Genomic DNA, 24,758 nt, shown 5'->3' on the forward strand with positions numbered 1-24,758 from the left:
GAGAAAGAGATGGACAGACAGGAAGGTCTAGTTTAGACGTGTTAACATGAGTTGTGAAAATATTGAAGGCCAGTGAACAGCCCAGCCAGCTGTGATGGACTGGTTTTAGTATCACAGCTCCTGTGCCAAACTCCCTTAAGAAATCTCCCAGTTTATGCAGCGAGCTTATAAATTACAGACAATTGATGAATTTAATGAAGTAAAACTTTGCTTGTTGTATATCATCCACGTCAACAGTGGCTGAACCACTTACATGTATGCGTGTATCTTCATTAAACTGTTCAGTTGTTGAATGAAATTGGGTGTGACTGTCCACATCCGGCTGGCTTTGCATTGACATTTGGCATTTAGTGTACATGGAGCAGCACACTGCACATTGTGAGGCCGACGGAGGTGAGCGTGGCTGCAGCGTGCTCAAAACAACACGGGGAAGAAATTATACAGACACTGTTTTAAATTATGTCTGTCCTCCTTCTGCTGTGTTAAGTGATGTAATATTTATGACGTAATTAATATTCAATATGTGATAAATTAAAGATTAAAACAGCTGATGGAGGCGGTGAGTGGGCCTCAGCATCAGCTGCTGAATGCATGAGGGTGTGGGGGGGGGGTGGACTTGGCAATACAGATGATGTCAGTGAACCAGGCAGCTACTATCACCACTGGGTGGACTGGGGGAGGGGTTAAGATTAGCAACATGGAGAGACTAGCCCTCTCCTCTCTCATCCCCCATTACTTCCCTCTTTTAAGTGCCCTGCCTGTTTTTTCTCTCTGTTCGTCACTTTCTTATGAGAAAGAACCTTGTGAGTTGTAATGTATTTCACAGGAAGAAGTGCATCATTGTGAATATAATAGTGATTCTATGAAGGATACAATTTGTATACAAATCCCATTGTGTGCTACAGAGACAAGATCCCTGTAAATAAAAGGGCTCTTCATTCATGCACACATGAACATGCACAGTGTATGTTCATGCATTCACACACTTGCACTCAAACACTGCTTCACTTATGCGGCGCACCATTTGATCCTCAGAGTCCCACCTACACACACACACACACACACACACACACACACACACACAGAACTTTAGCTGTAGCTAAACAACGGCAGCCTGCACTAATCATTTTTTCCCAATAGCCAAATGACTAGCCCATTGTGTTGCATTACTTGCGCTACACACAGTGCAGCTACAGGAAAATTGACAGGCCATTAGAAGTGACTCCTTATGTAACATATTCACACACAACTTGTGTGTGTGGGTGGATCAAACATGGAAATGGTGGAAAGTGCTTCGGGCTTGTTCAGAGTAGTTACGCCTGCTGCTGAGCTGCATGCATCAGAAGTATTGATGAGGAGAATAGATTGTTTCCTTCTCTTTCCCCGCACATGTCCATAACATCCACTGGTAATGGTGGTGTGTGCAACCTACAGTTTTCTGAATCTCACACTCGGTGTTGGGGAATGTGCAGTGGAGTGTTGTTAGTGTTCGTGTTTTGCACCTCTGGTCACTGGGGAAGAGCTTTCAGGTGTTTTGTGCTAGTTATGGTTAAATACATTGCCCCCCCCCCCCCCCCCCCCTTGTTGTGGATGATGAGTCAGGCCTGATACACAGGCTTGCAAATAACATGTGCAGTGGCCAAAAGTATGCAGACACCCAAACATCTCACATCTCCCACTCATTTGGGAAGGTGTTTACAAGGTCTTGGAGCCTGGCTGCAGGGATCTGCTCCCATTCAGCCACAAAAGCGTCAGTGAGGTCCAACACTGAGCAATAAGGTTCCAGTTCATCCCAAAGGTGTTGGATGGGGTTGAGATCAGGACTCTGCAGACCACTTAAGTTCTTCCACACGCAAAAATGTTTCTTTAGGGACTTGGATTTGTGCATGGGGGGGCATTATCGTATCGAAACAGAAAAGCTCCTCCTCCAAACTGCTTACACAAACTTTGAAGAATATTATTGTCTTAATTATTATTGTATGCTGTAGCATTAAGATATACCTTAATTAGAACAAAGGTGTTGAAACCGTAAAAAGCAGCCCGAGACTGCAGGCTCACGAAAGTATGTGAACTGGGCTCCGCTTACTTTTGTGTAGTGAAACAAGGGAGAAGAAGGCAGGCTGCTTCAGATATATTGAGGAATTTAATCTTCTTCATTTAAAGTTCTTCATTTAAGTTAATTTACATGAAATGTGAAATGTTGTCAGTTCATCAGACATCCTACAAGATAGGATTTAGGATTGAAGAATTCCAGTGCTAAATTAAATGACATGCTAAGAAGAAGATGTCTTGCGGTGCACATTAGTGTGGAGTTTTCCCAAAGCTTAACAATTAGCCTGAAGTATGTATGTACTCTTCTTATCTAATGACCTCACATTCTTTTCCTTAAAATTGGGTGTCTGCTGATACTGAGTCTGATCCAACACTTGCACTTGCTTAAAGATCATAATCCCAGTAACTCTCCCTTAAAGGTCCTGTATACGACATTCAGAACATGAATATAGCATCAGACACCTATGCTATGCTATTTAAACACACAGTAGAGTCCTGAGCAGAGAATAGGCCCTTTTTAAACTGACTTTTCCAGGAAGGAGAGTTGTGCAGTTATCCTGCCTCACCATCTGTGTAAAATGTGCTTTGACAGAATGCTGGGGTCATTGTTGTTCCGCCTCTCTGCCGGTAGCTAAGGTAATAACAGAGCTGAATCGACATCTGTGTAAAAAGGGGAAACCGGCAGGACAGGATTTGCCACCAGAAAGCCGGCATGCTATCTAAAATCACAGATTGGGGCGGCCTTTTTGCCGTCATTGTTTGGCACAGTGTAAAAAAGCAAAGCAGACTCAACGGCGAGTCTTTTTTTTTCAGCAATATTGCACAACGACTGTAAAAAGTCACACTGTGTGTGTTGTAAATGTTGCTTTGGTTCGTGACCCGGCTGAATCTCGCATATAGAACCTTTATGAAAGATGGGCTTGGCTTGTGTGTTGCTGTTTTACCAAGAGCTGGATGGAAGGTCTAGATCAGAGAGGAGAGGCCGGTCTGGGAGCTTGACACAGCGGCCGGAGGTGTGGTGAGGCGGCTAATCTCAGAGCAAGAGGGAAAACCATAACTCTTAATCACCTCAGTCTTGTTCCCCTCCAATGTTGGAGGGTGTATGAACCCACCAGCTTCAGTGAGGATGGGGACTTCAGCGGGGCTAAGCTGACTGTAAATACCTTTTTCAAATGTAGGCTGGGGCTCATAAACTGTCTGATTTTCTTTTTAGGCATTTTCTAGACATTAGAAATAAAACATGTGGTCAATGTGGATGCTCTTGGATTAATTGATCACATTTTCAAGTCCCTTGGCCATCACTTTTCCTAACTGGATACATGATAATACCAGTCTTGTGTTGATGTGTGGCTGTCAGAGGTTTGGGAAAACTCGTTTCTCATCGAAATTGGACAAATTGTGGTACGTGCTCAGTTCTCGCAGTCAGCAGTGATGATTAAGTGCAACATAAACTGGCCAAGTTTCAGAATGTTGCATTCTGGTGCCGAAAAGAAAAGATCATACAGACAAGTAGTCCAAGTACAGAAGCTGGGATAGAGGGAGTGAGTCTTATCTGCAGTAGCATGGATGTGACCTTATAATACCCCATCTCTATGTTTTCACAACCACAAATAGGTTCACTCTGTGTCTTCATTTGGGAGTTTGAATGAGGTCTAAATTCAGCTGCAGGTGCTTTTAAACCCCCTCTTTCAGCAGGCCGATCAGCGCAGAGCTGCACTTTTCCATCGTCACCATGCATGACAGAACCCAAGAGGCCGCTCACAGGCAGGCAGGCCAGCAATCAATTGTGTTTGCCTCACGTAGCGTGCAGAACAGTCCACACTGATTTGTTATCTGACAGCAGGCTGGGAGTTAGAGGGAGGAAGGGGGAGATGGGGAAGGGACCAAGAGACACCTCTGTGGTAAAGAGGGAGAGTAGCTAGAGAGCTTGGCCTGGCTGTGATCTGGTGCGAGACCCGCCGTCTTCAACCTGTCTTCGACCTGTCCTACGCGAGGGACAGGATGGACGTGATTCAACACGTAGGGAGATGGCATTCCCTTGTTTGTGTGTCCTCGGCCTTATTCGCTTTGCTTTACATCTGCATTTATGTTTGGAGGAACTGACTGGCATCATTTATTGGCGTGTATTAGTTTTTTTGTTTTGTTTTAGTGTGCTTGTTTGATGGGCTTTGGCAGGGTTGGCTTCCTCTTTCCACCCTCCTCGGGGAAAGCCTGTTATTTCTCTCTGTGAGTCTGCCTCCCCTCACCTCTCTTCCCCTTAAACGAAGCTTTTTCCCCTCTTGTATTTATCCCAGCTGCGTTTTACTTCAAAGCGGCTCTGTTGCTGCAGGACACAGAAATACTAATTGTAGGTTCACAACTGTGTGTGTGTGTGTGTGTGTGTCTCTGTGTGTGTCTCTGTGTGTGTGTCTGTGTGTGTGCAGCTCAAGTTGTTTTTCAGCCGTGTATTTATTTACACACACACCTAAAATACCATAGTAACAGAGTTTCTGTGTGTTGATATGGTTCATCTTTTGCCAAAAGTCTATTTAGCTGTTATAGACCCATATTCTATGGTAAAGGAACAAGTTTCAAACATTTCTACATGCTGTGTGATTCCCACATTAACAGAAAGTGTGTGTGTGTGTGTGTGCTTTCCTTCTCAGCAGCGGAACCTGGAGGGCTATGTGGGCTTCGCTAATCTCCCCAACCAGGTGTATCGGAAGTCGGTCAAAAGGGGGTTTGAGTTTACGCTAATGGTTGTAGGTAAGTTGGAAACATCTTTATCTGACCCGTGAGTGAGGATGCGAATGTGTGTGTGGGCTCCTGTTCATACGAGAGGGCCAAGCCAAACCCACAGTACGCACACACACCTGCCCATCTATCTGTATCCGCTCGTGTGAGTGTGTTTTCATTTTTGTGTGGATGTGGGTCATCAGCGCAGGTTTAAAGGAGGTAAAGCATGTGTGGTATCCGGCGCACTCAGCTGCTCGGGATGACGAGTTGACGATTTAAAAAGCAGTTTTGTGCCGAGTGCTGCTGCCCTGTGTGGCCTGGCTTTTAGAGCATCTGCACTGTTGTTCACTGACGGGGAGTGAACGCATGTGAAAATACTTTTTGCGGAAGCTGGATTCCCACAGTTTCCCATGGGAGTTTTTTCAGTTGCCCCCGGACACACAATAACACATCTGTGTGTTATGGATGATTTGATTTGGAAAGTGAGCTTCGGGATGTTGGTTCAGATATGAATGAACTTGGTTAACAAATGTAGCTAACAGCATTACAGAGGAGGAACCATGGGTTTGGCTGTCTGTATGGATACACACACACACAACTGGTGTCGCTTCTGTAACTCAGTGCAAGCTCTCATTCAGCATTTCTCTGAAAAAATGAAGTGTGTTCCAGGGGTTGACTTTCCCAACTTTAGATAGATTCTCAGCATCTGCAGTTGATCTAAGATACTGATCATTAGCTCGGCTGCAGCTCCGCAACTGACCCACGGACCAAGGTGTAGGCCTTATGGGAGCTGGTGTTTTGTTAATGGTCACTGAAAACAGAAATATCAAATAACAATACTGGTTTGTCCTCTTCTTCTAGACATGTGAGCCACACTTCTGTTGACTGTGGCTGGATTTTCAGTCCATAGCGTATGAGTATGTATAGTATATGAGGTTTTCTTCACAACCCAAAGGCAGTGGAGTCACACTATTGACACATGGAACTGTGCTCCGTGTGAATGGGCCCTGTAATGAACAGATATGGATTGTACTATGGAAGTCCTGCAGAGCTGTTCAGCTGTCCACCATCGAAATTGATCTTTACACTCTCAGTGCACACTTTGTGTAGGGTATAAAGTGATTAGCAACAATATTGACTTTTGTCATTTTAATTTGTAATACAGATGGGTTAAACACGTTGTGGATATTTGTGAGCTGTAGAGCTGTCTGTAGGTGTGTTTTTGGACAGAGCCATGCTAGCTGTGCACCCCCTCTTCCAGTCTTTATGCTAAGCTAGGCTAGCAGTGAGCGGCGGTCCGGCTCATGCAGGCTGCATGCCGACATGGAGGGAAGACACCGAATTCCTGGTTGCTCCCGATGCTGTTCAGCGTGTGTGAGTGATTTCTCTTTCCTGATGCAGGATTGGCAGCCTGCCATCAGTGTGTGAGTGGTGCGTGAATATGAGTGTGGTGTTAAAGCGCTTTGAGTGATCAGAGAAACTAGGAAGGCGTCATACTAGTGCAGTCCACGCACCATTCTTATCTCAGTCTTGTGAAGAAATCAAATACTCATATCTCCCAAAATGTTCCCAAAACCGTTCCCTTAAAACCCTAACTAAAGTAATTGGTTGAAAACTCAAAATATAATGATGTAATTATATAGAAATTTCTAATAAATACGGAAAAATCTCAAATAATTCACATCCTGTCTGTGCTACTATACTGGATCAGTGAAAAATCATTTCCTGTGAAATGTGCTTCTCTTTCTATCTGCCTGTCAGCATTTCTGCCCCCACAGAAACATTCTGAATTTGGTCTTAAACTCTGATCCAGCTGCTATTAGAATGTTTTAAAAGGTCATAAATCAAACTGAATGTATCTTGCAGTGACCCCAAGCAGCTCAGTGAAAGGCGAAAGACATTAACGCAAAGAAGCGTCCAGCCTTTATTATTTCAGCCTGGGGTTTTACCTTCCTGTTTAGTAAACAGCCACCGTGGAAGAGTAGCAGGAGGGAGACAAAGACGGCAGAGTGATGGCTTGGAGAAGAACCAGAGAGCCCCACAATCAGCTAGATCCTGTTTCAGGCCCTCTCACACATGGGCCCCTCTGTCTCTCTTCCCAGCTTTCTTGCTTCCCAGCCCTGCATACCCCAGCTGATCCAGATTTCACACATAACAAATGTGAGGAGCACGGCCATGTGTACACAGCACACATTTAAAGAGGAGGATGAGAGGGAGGCTGCTCACTTAGGGTTTGTTTGTCCCACCACTAAATGCATCCACTAAAACTGTCATTTAACCTCCATATAATATCATTACCAGAAAAGAGTTGACTAAAGATTTTGAGTATGTTGATTTTGCCGTGACGAGGCCTCACAACTAAATCTTAAAATGGCTGAAAAGATGAACACTAAAATTCTGATTGAAGTTTTAAGAATACAAACTGACTGAGACAACTTGAATGATGAGGAAGCTGGCTTGAGAAAGACTATGTTGCTAAAATGAAGCGGTGGTGTCTGCTTGCACAGACAGGAAATGACCAATTGAAACTTGCACATAATCCAAAAGTGTGTGTCCAGCCAGAGAAGGAGGTTAAAAGGTTAATGAGTCCAATCACATTTGGAGAGCTGCTTAAGTGTGAGGTTGGCTTGTGCAGGGTTAGCAATATATTTATCGTTCTGTCCAAGGCGTCCACTAAAAATGGTCTGAAATGTCATGTTGGACATCTACTGTAGACTCTTATCCTGTGTAACTTTTGAATCAACTCTAATTCCTACTCCATAAAAGGTAGAATACAGAGTTAACTAATATGACCATGAGCTCCAACCAATGCAATGGAGAGAAACTGGAACCAGAGTTATAATACTGAGACAGAAGAGCTGACTATTTTTTGATTTGAGAGGCAGCCAGCTGGACCTAGAGCATAAGGCGTTCTATGAAAGTAAAGACTGCAGGCTGGCCTCAGCACTGCTGTACTTGGCATCTTAGTGAGGTGTGAAAGCTCGGCTCGACTCAGAGGCCCGGCATTGTTCCGTTGCAGTTTTGGAACAGATGGTGGAGTATGAGAGGAGTGGGCCTGCAGGTACCTCGCTCAAATTCCAGCAGCGCTGTCAACGAGGGGAAGTCACCTCTGTAGCCCGTACTTTAACCTGTGAGGCTTAGAGTGGGGTTTCTTTTGATGGCTCAACCTCACTCTGTTCCACCAAATGAATAAATGTTGCCAGAGCTACCGCTGCCACCATCGGTACGTCTCCCTCTCTGTCCAGGCTAATATTTGAGTGACCACTGGCTGATTGACTTTGTTGAGTAAGTAAAGGTCAGACTGGCAGAAATATGAGCTCCAATATGTCTCATGGTGAGATGTTTCAGATTAACAGATTGTAACGGCATCCAGCTGTAAGCGTGTTTTTGACCGCAGAAGGCTGAATGTGGGTAACTGTGTTTATATAACCAAACTCCTTAGGTACACTTACAAAAGACTGAAATGTACTCCACGCACTAAAAGTGTGGACATAGATATGGAATGGAATTATTGAATTAATACTGGTTATATAAAATAAAAAGCCACACAGACATTTTGGGAAATACTTATCAACCTCTTTCCCAGTGGCAAAAGGGAATCTGTATAAAGGTAAATTCCATAGTTTTTCTACCTGGGTTAGGCTCAGGCTCATTCTCAGTAACAGGGCTTTTCTCACTGTGGGACCATCAAGCTAACTGGTTGTGGAGATTAGTCAAATGCTGAGCCAGGCCAAAAAAATCATGTATCAGGAAAATGAGCTGAGCCTCCTTTAGCTTTCCAAATGAACACAGGAATCAGCCCCCTGGATTGGCTGTACTAGCATCTAGCTCTAGCTAGCCAAACTTCACCTGCAGTAGTATATAGCCTATAGATCCATAGGAAGAATCCAGATACTTGTGATTGAAACACAGCACCACAACAGAAAGAGGTACGCTCTACATTCTCTGCAAATGGCAGCAGCGCCAACTAGAACTGGTCGCTGTGTAAAAGAAGTGCAAGGGGCTGCATTGGTGTGTGGTGATGTTGTAAGAGCTACCAGAGATGATGAAGTAGAAAGTAACCTAGCCCCCACCAGGCTGCCACAGATGATGATGATGATGGACATACTCTTCACCACTGGCTCTGGTGTGGCTGTGTGATATTGCTTATTCCTTGTGGTATGTAGTGGTGTTGTATTAGGCTTTATGTAATAAACCTGTTATTGGTATGGAAGCCAAAATGATGACATTGTGACCACACTGTGTGCATATAGAGGTGCTTGTCATGCTCATGTGGAGCTGTAAGCTCACTAGGAAGCAGCTCTGGTTGTTCAGCCGTCAGTCAGTCCCTCCCTGGGAAGGAACGCCACCAGAAACTGCTCCTCTTTAGCCTCTTTTCTTCCTCCCCTCTGTCCAACTCTCTGTCTTTTCCCTCTCAAGCCGCCTCTCTCTCTCCCTGAGGGGGGAAAAAGCTGCTTCCTGCCCCTTTGTCCAGCTGGCAGATTGAATAGAAACTCCTGGAAAGATTAGCGAGATCCAGCGCCAGTGCAGAGAGCTGGACAGAGCCGAGAGACGGATCAGAACTGGAGGGAGCTTGGAGGAGAGGGGAAGCGATGCTTGCTTCATGCTGCTTCTGATGGGTAACAAGGCCAGTACTTAACAGCCCCACTGCCTCCGCTTTCCTAAAGCATCTCAAGAGGAGAGCACATGAGAAGCTTGAAGCAGAGCTGTGGGTTGCATGTGGGACTTTGCATTAGGTACCGATGTGTTCTCTCAATAATGCTTCCTCTTTGTCAGGGCGGCTTATCCTGTGACTGACACAACATTTGGATCAAAATACAGCCAGGCTCATACTACAGTTTTAGGCCAATTTATCCCTGATTCAGCCTCCTTGACATTAGAGGAGAAACCTGGTATGGTACCTTGGCCGGTACCAATGTTCGGCCCAGATTATCCCGGGTTTTACAGATCCAACCTTAAACCTCCAGATCTGCTACAGATTCACCGGGGACTCCATAAGGCCAACATTAGCAAGCATACTGCTGTTGACGGAAACCCTCTCATCTCCAGTTCTCGTTGAAGAACAGATAACCCATGTCAACAGCGTCTGCCCGACCATTTTTTGCACCCAGCCTTCTGCTTTTCTTTTTATATTTTAAGCCCGGAGCTTGTAGCCACTGTGTCAGAGTTTCAGAGTGGCAAATATTGTGTCAGTCACCGCAGAACGTGCAGTACAACACCCTTGATTTATTGCTATGATGTGATTATGCCTTTAGTCTCGTTACTTCAGAACCCATGGCTCACACTGAGTATCTGATCATAAAAATGTCATCTATTAATATGTTAATATCCCCCAAAACTTTGGTATATGGCACTCATGACACAACACACACACACCTCAAGGCAGAGTCACACTACATGTGACACGCTACATACTGATTGGTGGTGTCACCATTGGTGCAACATGCTTCCAAACTATACATGGCTCGCTAACATTATTTTATGGTCTAGTTGGTGGGTTTAAGGGGTCAATAAGTCCAACAGGCCCTTCATTCACAAGTTAAGGCCTGTTGGTGAAACAGCCAGTAAAGTGCTGGATGAGCGTGAGTCTCTTTTTCAGTCCAGCAATAGTTTGCCAAGTAAGTCAGTTTCTGTTTATCCTCCGCACTGATCCGTGTGTGATTGGAAGATTGTTCGCCCGCCTGTCCCGCTGTCTCTCCTGTTGTCGTTGTACTTCTCTAAGCTTGTGAGCTGTTTGTGTGTGTGTGTGCGCGCGCGCCTATGTATGTAATAACATAGCTGTGTGTGTGTGTGTGTGCGCTGATAAGACGGTCTGACGGGCTTAGGATTGACCGCCTTGCCTACTGACCTTGCAGAAGGGAGTGAGTGAAGGAAGGCTTTGGTCTAGTTAATCTGCTGGCTTAACCAGATGCATTAATACACACCAAGCGAACACACACACACACACACACACTGTTTCAACGTGCTGCCCCATGTGTACCTCACTCCTCACCCACCCAGCCACTGGCACTGTTTCCCCACTCGGAGTGATCTGAGTGGCGAACAAACAAGCTGTGGCCGATAGCGTGACAGAGAAGCTGATGAAGCTACCACACACACACACACACACACACACACACACACACACACACACACAAGCCACAGTCCGAGCATACAGACATGAGGCAATTGGTGGCTAACTGTAATTCCTCATTTAGTTTCAGTTCTCTCAAATCATACACAGATTTCTAGCTCCCCTTGTGTTGCTGAGCAGCGTCCCACTTGACACTTGATCTGTTATTGGTTAAGTTTAGGGATTGTGGTTTTCAAGTGCCTGCAGAAGTATGTGATTTCAGGAAAGTAACTTTCCTTTTCTTTAATACTTGCTGTTCCTTGAAAGGATTTTGACCTCAAGCCAAGATATCAGGAGGAAAGTCTTTAGTCTAGTTGCTGTCTTCCAAATCTTGAAGTGGTGCAATCAATAGCTTTAAGAGATGATCAGCTATCCTTAAGCTGGCTTCCCCTATTCTCTCCTATTAAATCAAGTCAAATCACAGTTGAAGGTGTTATGGTAAAAGATATTTTTGTGTAATGAAAGCTGAAAGGTTGTCATTATTAATTTTAAGATTTATATAATGCATTATTATTATTGTTGTTAGTATTATTAAATGATTTATTTATCATTTTCCCATACTAATGATGCACTTAATGAATACCAATGACATTGAATAAAAATAGAATTACTAATTATGCTGCTTTTTGAAATCTCTCCCTGCTTTGCAATGAGTATTTCTGTCTTCCAAAGGACTTGACATGCTGCTGTCTTCCTCTGAAGGGTTTATTCCTTATTCCCCGTTCATTTTGAGCCCAAATCGGCTCTTTTTCAGGTACAGAGAGATCTCGGAGGATCATTGAAGGAAAGGCACAGGTGCACTTGGTAACATTAGCATTGGCTGCATTCCATTCAGGTGTGTCAGTTTCAGTGCTGCGGTGGTGTGCATGCTGGCTCACTAACAGGCTTTAATGGGACGCTTCTATGGAGCAGAGCCATGTTATTAGTTCCACCTGTGCTTTTCCTGCCGTGACATGTCAGAGTCTGCTGTGAAAAAGGCCTGGTAGAATAAAACTGCTTTAACAAACAAGACTGAAGGCCATTTATTGTATGCAGCGGAAGTATTTTTTATCAGCCGAAAATCTGATCAATACCTGTTTTCCATTGTTGGGAATATTCATGACCTAAAATGGTATGTAAGTAATGTATGTAAGGTGCCTAAAGTTTTGTCCTAAGGTATCTTAAATTACAGTGTGACTATTTCACTCACATTTGCCCCTAAAATAGATTTGTGCGACTTGGAAAAATAATTTGCAGGTACAAGTAAGATTACACCCTACTGTAACTACACACTCACTCTGCTGCTAATTGTTCATAAACAACAAATCCCACATTCCACAAGCAGCAATGTGCCAATCATAGTAGAGACCTCTCTGATCAGAAGAAATGAGATCAATCATCGGACCATGTGAGGACCGCAGCTTTGAATTGTTTGTAGGCTGTTTTACATCTCGTCACATCTCTCACACACCAGAGAGACTTTCACAACAGACTCCATCACGCTGGTTGCTCACGAGGTAACACACTGGTGCAGGCCGGCCGACCTGAGGTGGAAGACTTATTCAGGTCCCTCACTTTAGCAAAAGTACTAACCACTGCAAGTAATAGTTCTGCTTTCTTAACCTCACTAAGGCAAAACTATGTAAGTGTTTTACTGTTATATCTGATAAATGTTACTGTTGCATTCATGTGTATGTTGCATTTTACTGGTGCAAATGTAAAAAAAAAAGGCTAAAGCCAATTTGAACTACTTTGTATACTGTTGGTTAGTAGTGGGGGGGGGGGGGATTTCTATTCATTGTCAAATTAAAACCTCAAGAGTCGTTGTCTCAAGTGAAGGAGGTCAAATATCTTTGAGTCTTGGACATGAACGAGGCAGCGGAAGAGATGCAGCTTGGTGAAGAAAGAGCTGTGTTTGTTCACTAAGGGCGGAAGCTTTCATTCACCATTCAATTTACATTCCAGCCCTCGGCTGTGGTCGTGAGCTTGGACAGAGATCACAGGCAGCCAGAATGATTTTCTTTCGTGGGGTGCCTGGGCTCACAGCTTAGGACTCGGAGTAGAACCACTGCCCTTCCTCATGTCAAAAGGAGCTCGTTGAGATTTTTCAGGCTTCTGATTAAGTTTCCGCCTGGGAGTTTATCTCTGGACGTACATTAAATCAACGTGGAGGTGAACTTGGGGGGTACCTCAGACAATGCTAAAGGGATTGCATGTCCCATTGGGCCTGTGGATGGGTGAATTCACAAGTGTGCTATATTACATTGCACAGGTGCTTTTATTGTGTCCAGTGCCTATGTAATTGCATTATGGACTACACAGAGCTGTGCTTCATAAAAACGTCTTTGACTGGTTATTCTTGCCGGCTGCGCACAATTTCTCAACTGCCATATTCTAGGAGTGTCAAATCCAAAAATGGCAAGTTGGTACATGAGTCCTTTTGCAAAAAAGATTTTCACATATCACCTTTAAACCAAACTTCAACTCTCACAGTTTCATGCCATCATTTGAGACATCATTTGCTCACTTCCCTACTCTTGCACTTGGACATGATATAACATTCACGCTCTTCATTTTGGGCCTTCTTTATGCAGTAGTTTTTCATCATCGACAGATACATCTTTGATGAGCGAGAATTTTCTTGAATCTTTATCGGTCATTTCTCAGCTGTTCAGTATTCTTCATAGAGGACAGAGAAATACATTCTGCTACCCAGAAACCCCAGAGTCTGGTCCCCAAACAGGTCAGCTGAAAGTTACAGAATGATGCCAAAGTCTTGAGTAGTTCAGAGTTTTCCAGTCTGAGCTCTGTCTCAGATCTGTGGTCAGTTTTAGTGTGTGTTCCGCCATGTTGCAGGAGGACAGGCCTCATCATTATTGCTGGACAGCAGCCTTTTTACAAACCTACTTCACAAAGACTCCTCATTGCCTCTGGGCACGACACTCAGCACAGGTTACTCCGTCTCCGTGTACGTGTTTGTGTGCATGGGGTCGCGCACAAGTGCATGTTCATGCATGCTCAGTCAAACCACTGCAGGCAAGTCTCTCCCTCTCCTTTCTCGTTCCTTCTCTTCGCTCTGCTCCGGTTCTCTGCATCTCTATTTTGAGATGCACATGTCTACTGTGACCCAGCACGTGCCGTTTCTGTCAGATTTAGTCTCAGGCGTGGAACACTCACTCTCTAATTTTAACAAAACAGAGGAAAGTAGGTTGTGTCCTGCTAAGGCTCCTGTAGCCAGCCCATGTGGAGCACGCCCGTCAGACGGAGTGTCGACACAGTTTAGGTTGGGGTTCTGACTCTTCCATAGACTCTGCTGGACTTGCAGATCCTTATCTTTACCAAAACACTGACCTTTGCCCCCCAGTCCCATTTAGCCTCAACAATGGCGAATTATCTTTTCCAACAGCCTGGTGTTCAGCAAACACAACGTCTCTCACATCCAGTCCGTCTGGCTCTGCTGGTCTCTCCTTTTATGCCTGCATGTTCCCCAGATGTCTGATTTCACACTTTCTGGTTTAGGCCTCACATATGCCTGTTAAATGTGTGTGTGTGTGTGTGTGTGTGTGTGTATTTGTGTATGTGTGTGTGTTTGTATTGGGTGCTAGTTAGTAGGCCTGTCAGGATGTGAGGGGGCCAGCTGCTGCCTCAGGGCTGAGAGAGAGAGAGAGAGGGAGAGAGAGACAGAATGACAGAAAGAGAGGGAGGAATGTCAGGAATCTCATGGGAAACCCACTGTGACCATTTGTATGTTTGTTTTTCTGTCTTTCAAAGTCCAGTTTGCTGTAGCTTTTTTTCAACATGTTCATATTTAGTGTGCATCTTTTCAATCTGTACATTAACCCTACGATGTGCTCCTACACAACAATGAGAAAGCAATCAGTAAATCAATAAAGCAGTCAGATTCTTGGGCCACAAGTTGCACTGGCCATTAAGTTCACTTGTGCTGATGCTGATTGCTATTAACTTATCACGACAGCATATTAAAGTATTGCAATAATAGTTGAGCTAGCTATCTATCGCTTTTGCAAGAGAAACCGAAGAACCAATGATGTCACACAGAGGCACACTTATTAAAGTCATCGGTGTTATTAACAAATATCAGAAAGGAGGAACAAGTTTATCTGCCTTTAGTCTGTGCTGCAGTTCACTCCAGTAGGATGGTGCATAGTAACAGAAACCAGTCTCAGCTGGTTCAGCAGTGTAGTTAGTGGGACCCTCTCAAGCCAACACATCCTGTGATCTGATGACATTTCTTTGAATAGTGGATTTATAGATCAGAGATCTATCTGATCGGTGCAATAAATCAACTGAGGTGAAACATTCTTTGAGTGTGAGAAACAGTCATGAAAATGGATGTGTTGCTTTATGTGTTTGTGTTCAGTTTTCTTCCTGACCTTTGCTCTTTAGCTGTGAAAACCTGGATTACACATTGTTCTATTAAATTCAAGCAGTGAGTCTATTACTCACTAAGACGATCAAAACGAAAGGCCAAACGTGAATCCTTACATTAGCTACATTTAGCCTTTACAGCTATTTTGAAGCACCTACAAAGTTTGGCACTGTGCTAAAACACTATTCTGTTTTAGAATAATAAAAAGAGTGAATTAGCACCAAGGTTCTTTTCACTTCTTTTTTGATGCTTTACATACTGTTTTTTATTTGAATTTTGCATGTAAAAGACAAAAAAATAGATTCTTAACATGTTAAAAGAATATTCGAATCTGTCTACGCCACTTTGCAGCACAGTTGTTAAACTATTAAGGAATTTGCAGTGTTGTGACATATTATAAAGGGCAACAAGGAAGCCCCATTTATACGTGGTATTAAGATGTGGTCTGTATCTGTGTCCACTGTCTGGATAATGACATCATATCCATAGGTCTTTCTTACGTTCTTGTTATTGTGCCCACGATGTGTTCAGATCTCAAAATGCCAAGTAGTTAGGTGGGATTGACTGACTTGTTTATAGACATGGTGTCATCATGCTCCACAGATAATGATCTCCCACCAGGCCAATCAATGACAGATTTAATCAATAATGTGTTTATCACATGTGACATTGCAAACATGTGAATAAATGTATGAAGAAGGTTGCAAAGACTGCCCTCTGTTAATGAAGGAGACGATGATCACCATACAAATAATGTAAGACTTGAAGTACAAAACTGACAGCAGAGACGGGGAGGAGAAATAGGACAAAATGGAATGTGGTTGGCGGCTAAGTGACACAGAGACAGAGCTGTGGAGAAATGGAGTGATGGCTCACTGGGAGAGAGAGAGGAAGAGGAAGAGAAACAGCAGGGATGAGCTGGAAGGGTCAGCCATCCATCACTGACGTTCAGGTCATTAGTCTATTTACAGAGAGCCGGCACTGAGTTCCCACTTGTCATGTGGAACCAATATTTAATTAAAGCTGAACTAGCAGGCTAATTGGGACGGACCTGCCCTCAGGGGAGTTTAGACTACTGCAGTGACTGAGTGAAGCATCCGTCACACTGTGGGCCGAGCTGTTACAGAGACTAACCTGCCATTTGTAGCTACGGATCCTTTACATAAACCATCCTTTCTACCGTATTTTATGTGGTAAAATGTTATTCACAGAAATGGGGATCAGAATGGTGCTTTGTGTCCATGTGCCCTGTTGAAGACCATCCTGACCCCTCCAGTAAGGAGTTACGTCATGCTCCACCAGAGATAAAGCTCAGTCAACGAGCAAACAATAAATTGTCATCGGGCAGATATCATCTATGAGCAACTGTCAATGTGAACACATCGGTATTAGCCTTAAATATCAATGCCAATAGAACCGTGGATGGGTCCGATAGTTGATAGTCAGCAATCGAGACAACTCCTCTGCTGTGTTCGTGCCTACGTGACTACGTGTTTGTGAAGTGTGTTAAGACATGTTTGGTCAGTGGAATATTTTGGTGAGGTCTGTCCAGTGTTTGATCAGGACCTGTGACTGAAGTTGTTTTCGACTGTCTGAACTCTTGGGATGACAGATCTCAGTATCACATGGTGCCACAGACTGCCCCCAGGACTGGGCTAGCCTGGTTCAGCAGAGCCATTCAGGAACTGGAACTGAAAGCTTTCAACAATTACTTTATGTGCTGAGATGGCACTGGGACCCCAGCTTCACACAGGTTAGGTGATGTGGTGAGGTTCACACAGAGAAATATCAAGAAGATGTAGGACAAGGTTGTCAGCATATCAGGCAATCTGCCCTAAAATCATAAAATAATATATCAAATATGATGCACCTATGTCCCATCGGTAACTCCCAGCATATCATCATATCATGGAAATCTGTTTTTCCGTTTAAATGTTGGCTATACATGACACATAAACAGATTTCCATTATAATTTGACTAAGGAAATGTATTTAGCAGCTAAAGAGTCAGACATTTTTCTCAGCAGCTGGTGGAGACAAACATAAAGCTAAAAGAAGAAGAATTATTGGACTTCAGTTATAGGCGGGACAGAAACATGACTCCAAATGAATGCTAATGTTACTATCTGTCTGCTCAATATGTATAGTAAAAACAGACAAGTGTTTGCTAATGTTTGTCATATCAACTTTATAAGGATAGAAAGTGTACAGTGTTCCACTGCCCAAGACATGCCCAAAAACAATAATGCTGCTTTAAAGGTCAGTTCAGAAACCTACATCATACTGTTATCTTGCTTGCTGATTAGCTAGCATACTCAGTCAACAAAGAAGCCAATCAAAATTTAAAGTGCGCCATCATTAATATAACAAGATGGCTACCTTGCCAAGTAGAACTATTAGTCAGCCAGCTAGCTAAAAGAAACCATTACTATCATAATAACGACATTCTCCAGACCCCTTAAATTAATGTTTTTCCTCAAAAGCTGAGGACCTTTCAACATGACTGCTGTGGGTTTTATTATCTGAATATAGGAATCTGTTATTACAGTGAAGGGATCCTTTATGAATAACTGCAGATACTGAAACGTGTCCAGTTGTTGCAGTTAATCCATCACAGCTGTTTAATTGTTTTTGGTTAGCTCAGGTGGATGATCCAGCCACAGCCTCCATGTGAGGCAGATCGTTGTTTGGTTAGACTTTTCACTTCATTTGCGGCTGTTTGTTTTATTGTTTGCATCAGCGGAGACACTTAGCTACCAGCAGAGCAGGGCTGACAAGAGAAGCAGACGCATAGTCAAGCACAGGCTCTCTTAGACCCTGCCCTCCACGCTTAGATAACCTTCCCTCCTTTGCGGGACAGGGAGCAATTTACCCAGCACTGAAGAGGAGGGGAGGGCTTCATACATCTGTGCTATCCCGTCATGAAATGGCCTTTGTGCATCCGTGTGTGTGTGTGTGCATGCTTGACCTCTAACTCCAAACAGTCCATCAAACGGGTGCGTCGCTGTCGTCTGGCTGTAGAGGCTGCAGGAGACACCTGTGTTCATAACTCTATCTATATATCATCCTTAAGTGAACAAACACACACAGGAGGGCAGAGCGAGGGGTTAAGAAGGGGTAAAGACTGGAATCCACCGGGGCTTCACACCACTTTGACGTGGATTGATGGAATACACAGATGTCCTCTGTCCGCAGATGTTCACCCCCAGCAGGTGGCTCATTTGAAGGCGGTCACAAGAGAATCAACATTTGTATGTACAGAATCAATATAACTGCATAATAGTAAAGTAGACCTCTCGTGAGCCGATTCTCTCCATCCATCCATTATCTATACTGCTTATCCGTCTGGGTCGCGGGGGGCTGGAGGTTCGAAGGTTCAAACTGGATTTGAACCTGGAACCTTCTTGCTGTGAGGCAACAGTGCTAACCCAGCCCTAAACTTTCATCCATATCAATAAATTCTTCTGATTAACTTTGTAGTTTTTCATTAGAACCATCATTCAAGCAGCTCCTGAAAAGTAAGAAATGTGTCAGATTAAGCAGGCAACATCTCTCATGTCAGTATGTCAGATCTAATGAATATTTAGGTAAACATACGGCCCAGACACCATTAAGTCCTCGGTTAAGGGTTTGGGTAATTCACAGTGAAATTTGCGCTGACTGACCCTTTATTAGTACCACTGTGTAAGTGTTAGAAGACTTTGTTGTGCTTCTGACATCTAACTATGTATCAAGTGTCTTGAATTGGGATTTTACTTGATGCTTTACTACACAGTAAAACAACTCAATCCGGAGCACCTTAAGAACCCTCAGAAGGCCCCAGACTGTCGTCTCTGGATAATTGTTTATCAGTATAGTGGAGCAACATCTGATCGTCATTTTGAAATGGAAAACCTCCTCAGCTCTCTGCTTTTCAGCTGCACACACATGAGACCCATATAGGTTTGCACTGTATATATTTTTCTTGGCTGTTAAGAGCAGCTTGATTTCTTTGATTGTCTGTCTAGTAAAAACAACATTTGTGTGTTTTTTGTTTTGTTTTTTTTTGTCCCCATAAAAGACATACATACATAATTTTTTTTAACTTTGGCTTTGAATTGTCTGTGCAGAATGCAAAAGGTTATTAATTGTTGTACAACTCAAATGGAGGACTTGTAGTTCAAATGACCCCTCTGAAGGCACGTCCCTTTCAATTAGCCTCCCTCATCCAGTTTTTCACTTTGTTTTTTAACCTTTGAGACAAACAGTAATTTGATGGATCCAAAAATAAAAATAAATAAAACGAATATCAAGACATTAATCAGTAGTGATGTAATGGTTTGGGATCACAGGTTAGCATGTTTTCAGTACTTCAAGGGAAACAAAGAAAGTGTAAGGAACAGAATCTTCTGTTTCATTCGCCATAGATCTCAGTGTTAAAATGATGCCAGCTAAACATTAGCATATGGTACATACTGCGTAGTGCTTGGTCACAAAGTGAAGCTAGTGTGGCCTCAGATTTTCAAAGGTTAAAAAGTGGTGTAGCTGGAGTCGGTCAGAGGTCTCGCTAGGACAAGCAGCCCTCCTTCCATCCAACCACACACTCCTCCAACGCCTTTTCATGAGACATGAGCCAGATGCTCAGCCATTAATCACAGCATTGTGTGTGTGTGAGAGCGTATGCAATGTGTACGTTTGGACTGGCTGTGCTCTTTGTCAAGTAAATGTTAATGTTTGTACGACTGCACATCAGTACAGAAGCAGAGTGTGGAAAGTTGGCACAGTGCTAAGAGAAATAGAAGGATTTATACACAAGGGAAGCATGTAGTGAAAGGGATGAAGGAAGAGTGGATGAGTGGGGATGGTGAGGGAGCGAGTGAGCGGGAGGCAGAGAGGAAATGTTTTATTCCCTCTATCTGAAACCTCTTCTTGCTGGCAAACGAGCTGCTGACCTTTTCTCTCACAGACAATGAGTCTACTTTATTTTCTCTGTTCCAAACCCGTCCCTCCAGGCCCTGTGTGTGTGTGTGTGTGTGTGTGTAAGAGTGTGTGTGTGTAAGAGTGTGTGTGCTTTGGTGCATGGTTTTTTTAATGCATGTGTGTCTGTTTGTAGTAGAGTGTATAAATATATGCACATAAGATGTGGCCAGATGTGACATTGCTTTGTTGCAAAATGGAGATTGTGGCATTAAATTGCATCATCGTATGTATTTACATATTAATAATTTATGTTAAATTTGTGTCTGTGTCCTAAGGTGAATCTGGTCTTGGGAAATCAACCCTCATCAATTCTCTGTTCCTGACTGACTTGTACTCCAAGGACTACCCTGGGCCCTCCCAGCGCATCAAGAAGACCGTGCAGGTGAGGCTGCTGAGCTTCAAGGCTGATGACATCATTTGGCATCACTCCAGAGTTTCAAGTAGTAGTAGATGTACCCCAATAAAATTTAGGCTCTAAGTAGGTCGGATGTTAAGATGTTGTGGGAGACACTTTGGGATCCTCCAAATAAACCCTCAAACTGTGGCTGTAATAATAGGAGAGAATAGGAACACAGCAGATTCAGTAGCTACTGTAAGATGATGCACTGACGACCTCACAGCAGCTCAAATACATCTTGTGTTGAGCTCATACAGCTGCTGGAAAACGGCTGAGCCAATCAGAGCTTTGTTGGCAGGATTCAGGATGGGAACCTTCTGTCAAAGATGTGTTGTGGCTTTGGATTGTCTGCACATTTTTGAGGAGACACAGCTTCAGAAACAACAGCTCCTCAATGACTATATTTCTTTGATTGTTTGGTAAAACGCTAAGAGAGGCCGTATCTGTTCTATTATACTGGAACATCTTCCTCCCTTGGTTTGGTTTTGTGTTGTAGGAGCAGCTTGTTTTTACACGTCCTGTGTTGTGTGAACTCATAACCGAGAGATCCGTTCCCCAAATCCAACAGTTTGTCCTTGTGCATCAAGAGATTCAAACAACGGACAGTTTTATTTGAATTATGAAGTGTGTCATGTCTAGTGTTATCAAGTTTTTCAGCCATGTATGTAAATTATCACCAAGGACTAAAAAGGATCGCGTCACTTCTTGGTAAACATGCTAAGCCCACCATCACCTGGCCTCTCATTTCACCAGTCGATCCAAGCCCTCACCATAACCATGACAACGATCAGTTATGACATATCATTCCTGGATATTAAATGTCTTAAATGTTCCTCGAGTAAGCAAAACAAAGGTTTCCTCAGATGTCATCTTTGTCTGAACCTTGCCTGTGGAGAGTGCAGATAACAAAAGGTTGTGAGTCAGGTTTGAGCAGTGGAAAGAGCCAAAGATGAGCTTTCTCTGACTGTCTGTCTCCATAACATGCCCAATATCCCCACTGCTCTTAGGAGCTCCTCATATCTAGATGTTTGAAATCCCTTCATGGGGGTGTCATGGCTGGTTTCCTGCCTCTTGGTTAGTGTGTTAATTAAATGCTGATGGCTTAAGACTTCAAAATTCTAATCATTGCCTGATGCTAGTCGCCTGATGTCCCTAAGCCGTGCACGAGTTCGCGCTCGCATTAAGAACCAGAGATGGCAATGTGTTACGTAGATCTGACCTCAGGCCTGTAAGGTAAGTTCACCCAAAGTGTTGTACGCTGGGAAGGAGCATCTAAATATAAAACGGAAACATTTCATTTCAGAAGATAATATGACTGCTTACATCTTCAGCACAAAAATATTATCAGGCTGCAAAGCCTCATTGATTGAACCCGTCCTAGTTGTTGTGCTGCCGTGAGAGGAGGAGGAAAAGATGGAGTATTGCGAAAAGGGAGAGCAGGAAAGAAGGATGGAAGAACTAAAAGGGAAACAACAAGGCCACAGGGCCTGGTTTTGTCCTTTTATGGTCATGACAAACTGAGGAGGTGGAGGAGGGCTGCATCTGGAGCAGCAATGGGGAGCAAAGGACAGAGGGAGGGAGGAGAAGCAGTTTGGGAAAAGGGTTGAGAAGGAAGAGGGAAGAGAAGAAGATGGTGATTGGAGCTACTATAAGGTAGAAGAGAAGGATCGTGGATCATTGCAGCCAGGTGGAAAGAGGAGGGATGCAGGTAGCAGTAGAGAGGCAGCGTGAGTGGGTGAGGGAAAAGATGGAGCAGGGTAAAACTAAAGAGTGTACCTGAGGACTGGGGCAGTGATGGGTGAGTAAGGGTGACAGGGGAGAGACAAAGAAAAAAAAAAAGGGGGGTATTGGGTGAGAGTCCCTGTATCTCCCCTGGGGCCTGATGGGGTCAGTAGCAGGGCAAGAATGTTCTCATGAAACTTAACACCCACCCACCTTGACACATACACAGACACACACACACACACACAATGCTAAACAGCTGAAGAATCATCCTCTCTTTACTTGATGAATAAACTGCTTGCCTAATCATGAAAACTGCTCCCACACGCACTCTTAAAACACATTTTTTCGAATCACTTTGCAGCAGGATTTGGCTCCCGTTCACACTGTACACTGTGTCATCTTTAGCACATTAACACAAACAAGCATCACCCACACATCCACAGCACACATAGCTGCCTTTTCCTACAAGCCGGCTTTTCAATTTGCCGCTCAGCTGGCCAAAAGTCTTTCTGTCTAGGTAGGGGAGTGAGAAAATCCCATTGATTCATAGCTAAACAGTGAGATTCTTAGAAAGAAAGAATGAATGCATGCGGTTTAAAGAGTTGTTTCATTAGAATTGCCCACTTTCAAGGAGTCGATGGTTTAAATTCATCTTGAATAAGCTGTGTGAGCTTACTTTTTTCCCTCTCCACTAACTCGACCCAAAACACCATCTCTGGGTGGAATAAACCCACCAGTGCCCAGGAAGTGAAAACATGTTTGGGACCTACAGTACCTTGCACTGCGTTCCATTTACCTCCACAGTTGGAGCTGGGAATGACTTCACATCCGATTTGACTGCATTCCAGTGCAATAAGTCAGAAAACCAAGATGGTTTCAGGAACACCTTTGTTGTGCTTGCTACTTTTAGCAAAACCAGTTGATAGCAACACACTAGCTGTGATTTGTACATTAAAAAAAAAAAGCATAGCAACGGATAGAAGTTTGACCGCACTGTGTGTTCGACTGATTTATTGAGACACAAATAAGACAGAGGTGATAATAAGTATAATACTACAGCTTTCACTACTGCACTGAGGGCCATCTTGGATTTTGAGGTTGGGGGTGGTGAGGTTCCTCTGACGTTCCAAGTTGGAAATGCGACTTCAGGAGGGGATCCAGTTCAAATTTCCAACAGGAACTTGGAAATTCTGGCCTCCCAGTTCAATTGAATGCACCATAACTGCCACTATCATACTCCTGAGTGGCTGGTGTGTTAGCAGTCAGCTCGCCAGCTGCAGTAGTTCATCTTCTAGCTCTGGGAGTAGTCCCTTAGTTACCAGGCTCACAGGACTGCATGCTTTGTAGAAATTCATGTATGAAATGGCCTCTTTCTGCTGTGACCAGGATATAACGTTTGTTCTGATACTTAACATTGTTCTGTACTCTCTCTTTTAATAAAATAAGCCAAAGTTCTCAAATACTAAATCTTGTCTTAACACAAGAAGCCATACAAAAACCTTGCTTAAGTAAGGTATAGCACAAAATAGGCAACATTTAAATCTGAAACTCTGATAAAACGGCAATAAATTCGACCAGATTTTCAGTGCCAGCTTTTTATACATTTTCTGGCTTACGCTTCTACTAGACGTGTGAACTAACCCTTTAGCTGTGAGCAAACCCTTGTATTATGGAGTCAGACATGGTCCTGTCAAAGTCATGACAGTTCAGTCTTCCCATCACCTCTTTCATCTTTTATCTCCTAAGTCAGCTTTTCAAGACTTTAGAGGACAAGTTGAACTTGAGCCGCTATAACAGAGATGACAGACTTCCATAAATCCTGATTTCTAGAGCTAAATGTTGAACTTCAGCACTTGTTTGGGCGCTGACTGAATCATGTCTGTGGCACCATGGCAGTGAACGTCTGAACGCTAGTGGTCATCACACGAGTCCACGTGCTGATGAAGGCCATTGATTGCAGTTTGAAATGGCAGAGAAAGCTTTAAGTGGATTTGTGGTTAAGACTTTTATTGTAAAACTACTGCTCCCGAGGTCAAGAATGAAACGTGGCATGCGGATAGTTCTTCATTTCAGTCTGAATTTTGCCAGTTTCGGATCAGTTTATTTTACAGCTGCTTGTGTTTAGAGAAAAGTTAACAACTGACAAACATTGTTTTAGTATCTGTACTGAGACAGTACAGCCTGTCCTCGTGTAATCCAGTGTAATCAAAGGGCAGTATGAAGATTCTGTAAAACTTCCATCCAGCAAAGATATTTCCTCTGCACTAATTCATCAGGGGTCATGTGGTGCTCCTTTCTACCTTCAGCTTCTGATGCCAGATCCTCATACAGTGTGTGCTAAACAGTGGATTTCACAAACAGATCAGGTGATATCGCTGTATCTGTTGCATCTCCACATGACAGCAGCTCTGCTACGTTCCAGTCTATGC

The 24,758-nt window shown here is 43.6% G+C and overlaps 1 protein-coding gene across 3 annotated transcripts in view; it reads left to right on the plus strand.

The window, feature by feature from the left end:
* The window catches only part of septin15 (septin 15), a 45,332-nt gene that overhangs the window by 838 nt on the left and 19,736 nt on the right, over positions 1-24,758 (plus strand). For 2 of the 3 annotated variants that reach the window (XM_070830158.1, XM_070830159.1), the window contains 2 exons: positions 4,698-4,797; positions 20,483-20,589. In XM_070830158.1, coding sequence (XP_070686259.1) covers positions 4,698-4,797; positions 20,483-20,589 — 207 coding nt within the window. The remainder of the gene's footprint in view (positions 1-4,697; positions 4,798-20,482; positions 20,590-24,758) is intronic. The other variant, XM_070830160.1, reaches the window with a different exon arrangement.

Source organism: Pempheris klunzingeri, chromosome 5, assembly GCF_042242105.1.
Source record: "Pempheris klunzingeri isolate RE-2024b chromosome 5, fPemKlu1.hap1, whole genome shotgun sequence".
Classification (NCBI taxonomy): Eukaryota; Metazoa; Chordata; class Actinopteri; order Acropomatiformes; family Pempheridae; genus Pempheris; species Pempheris klunzingeri.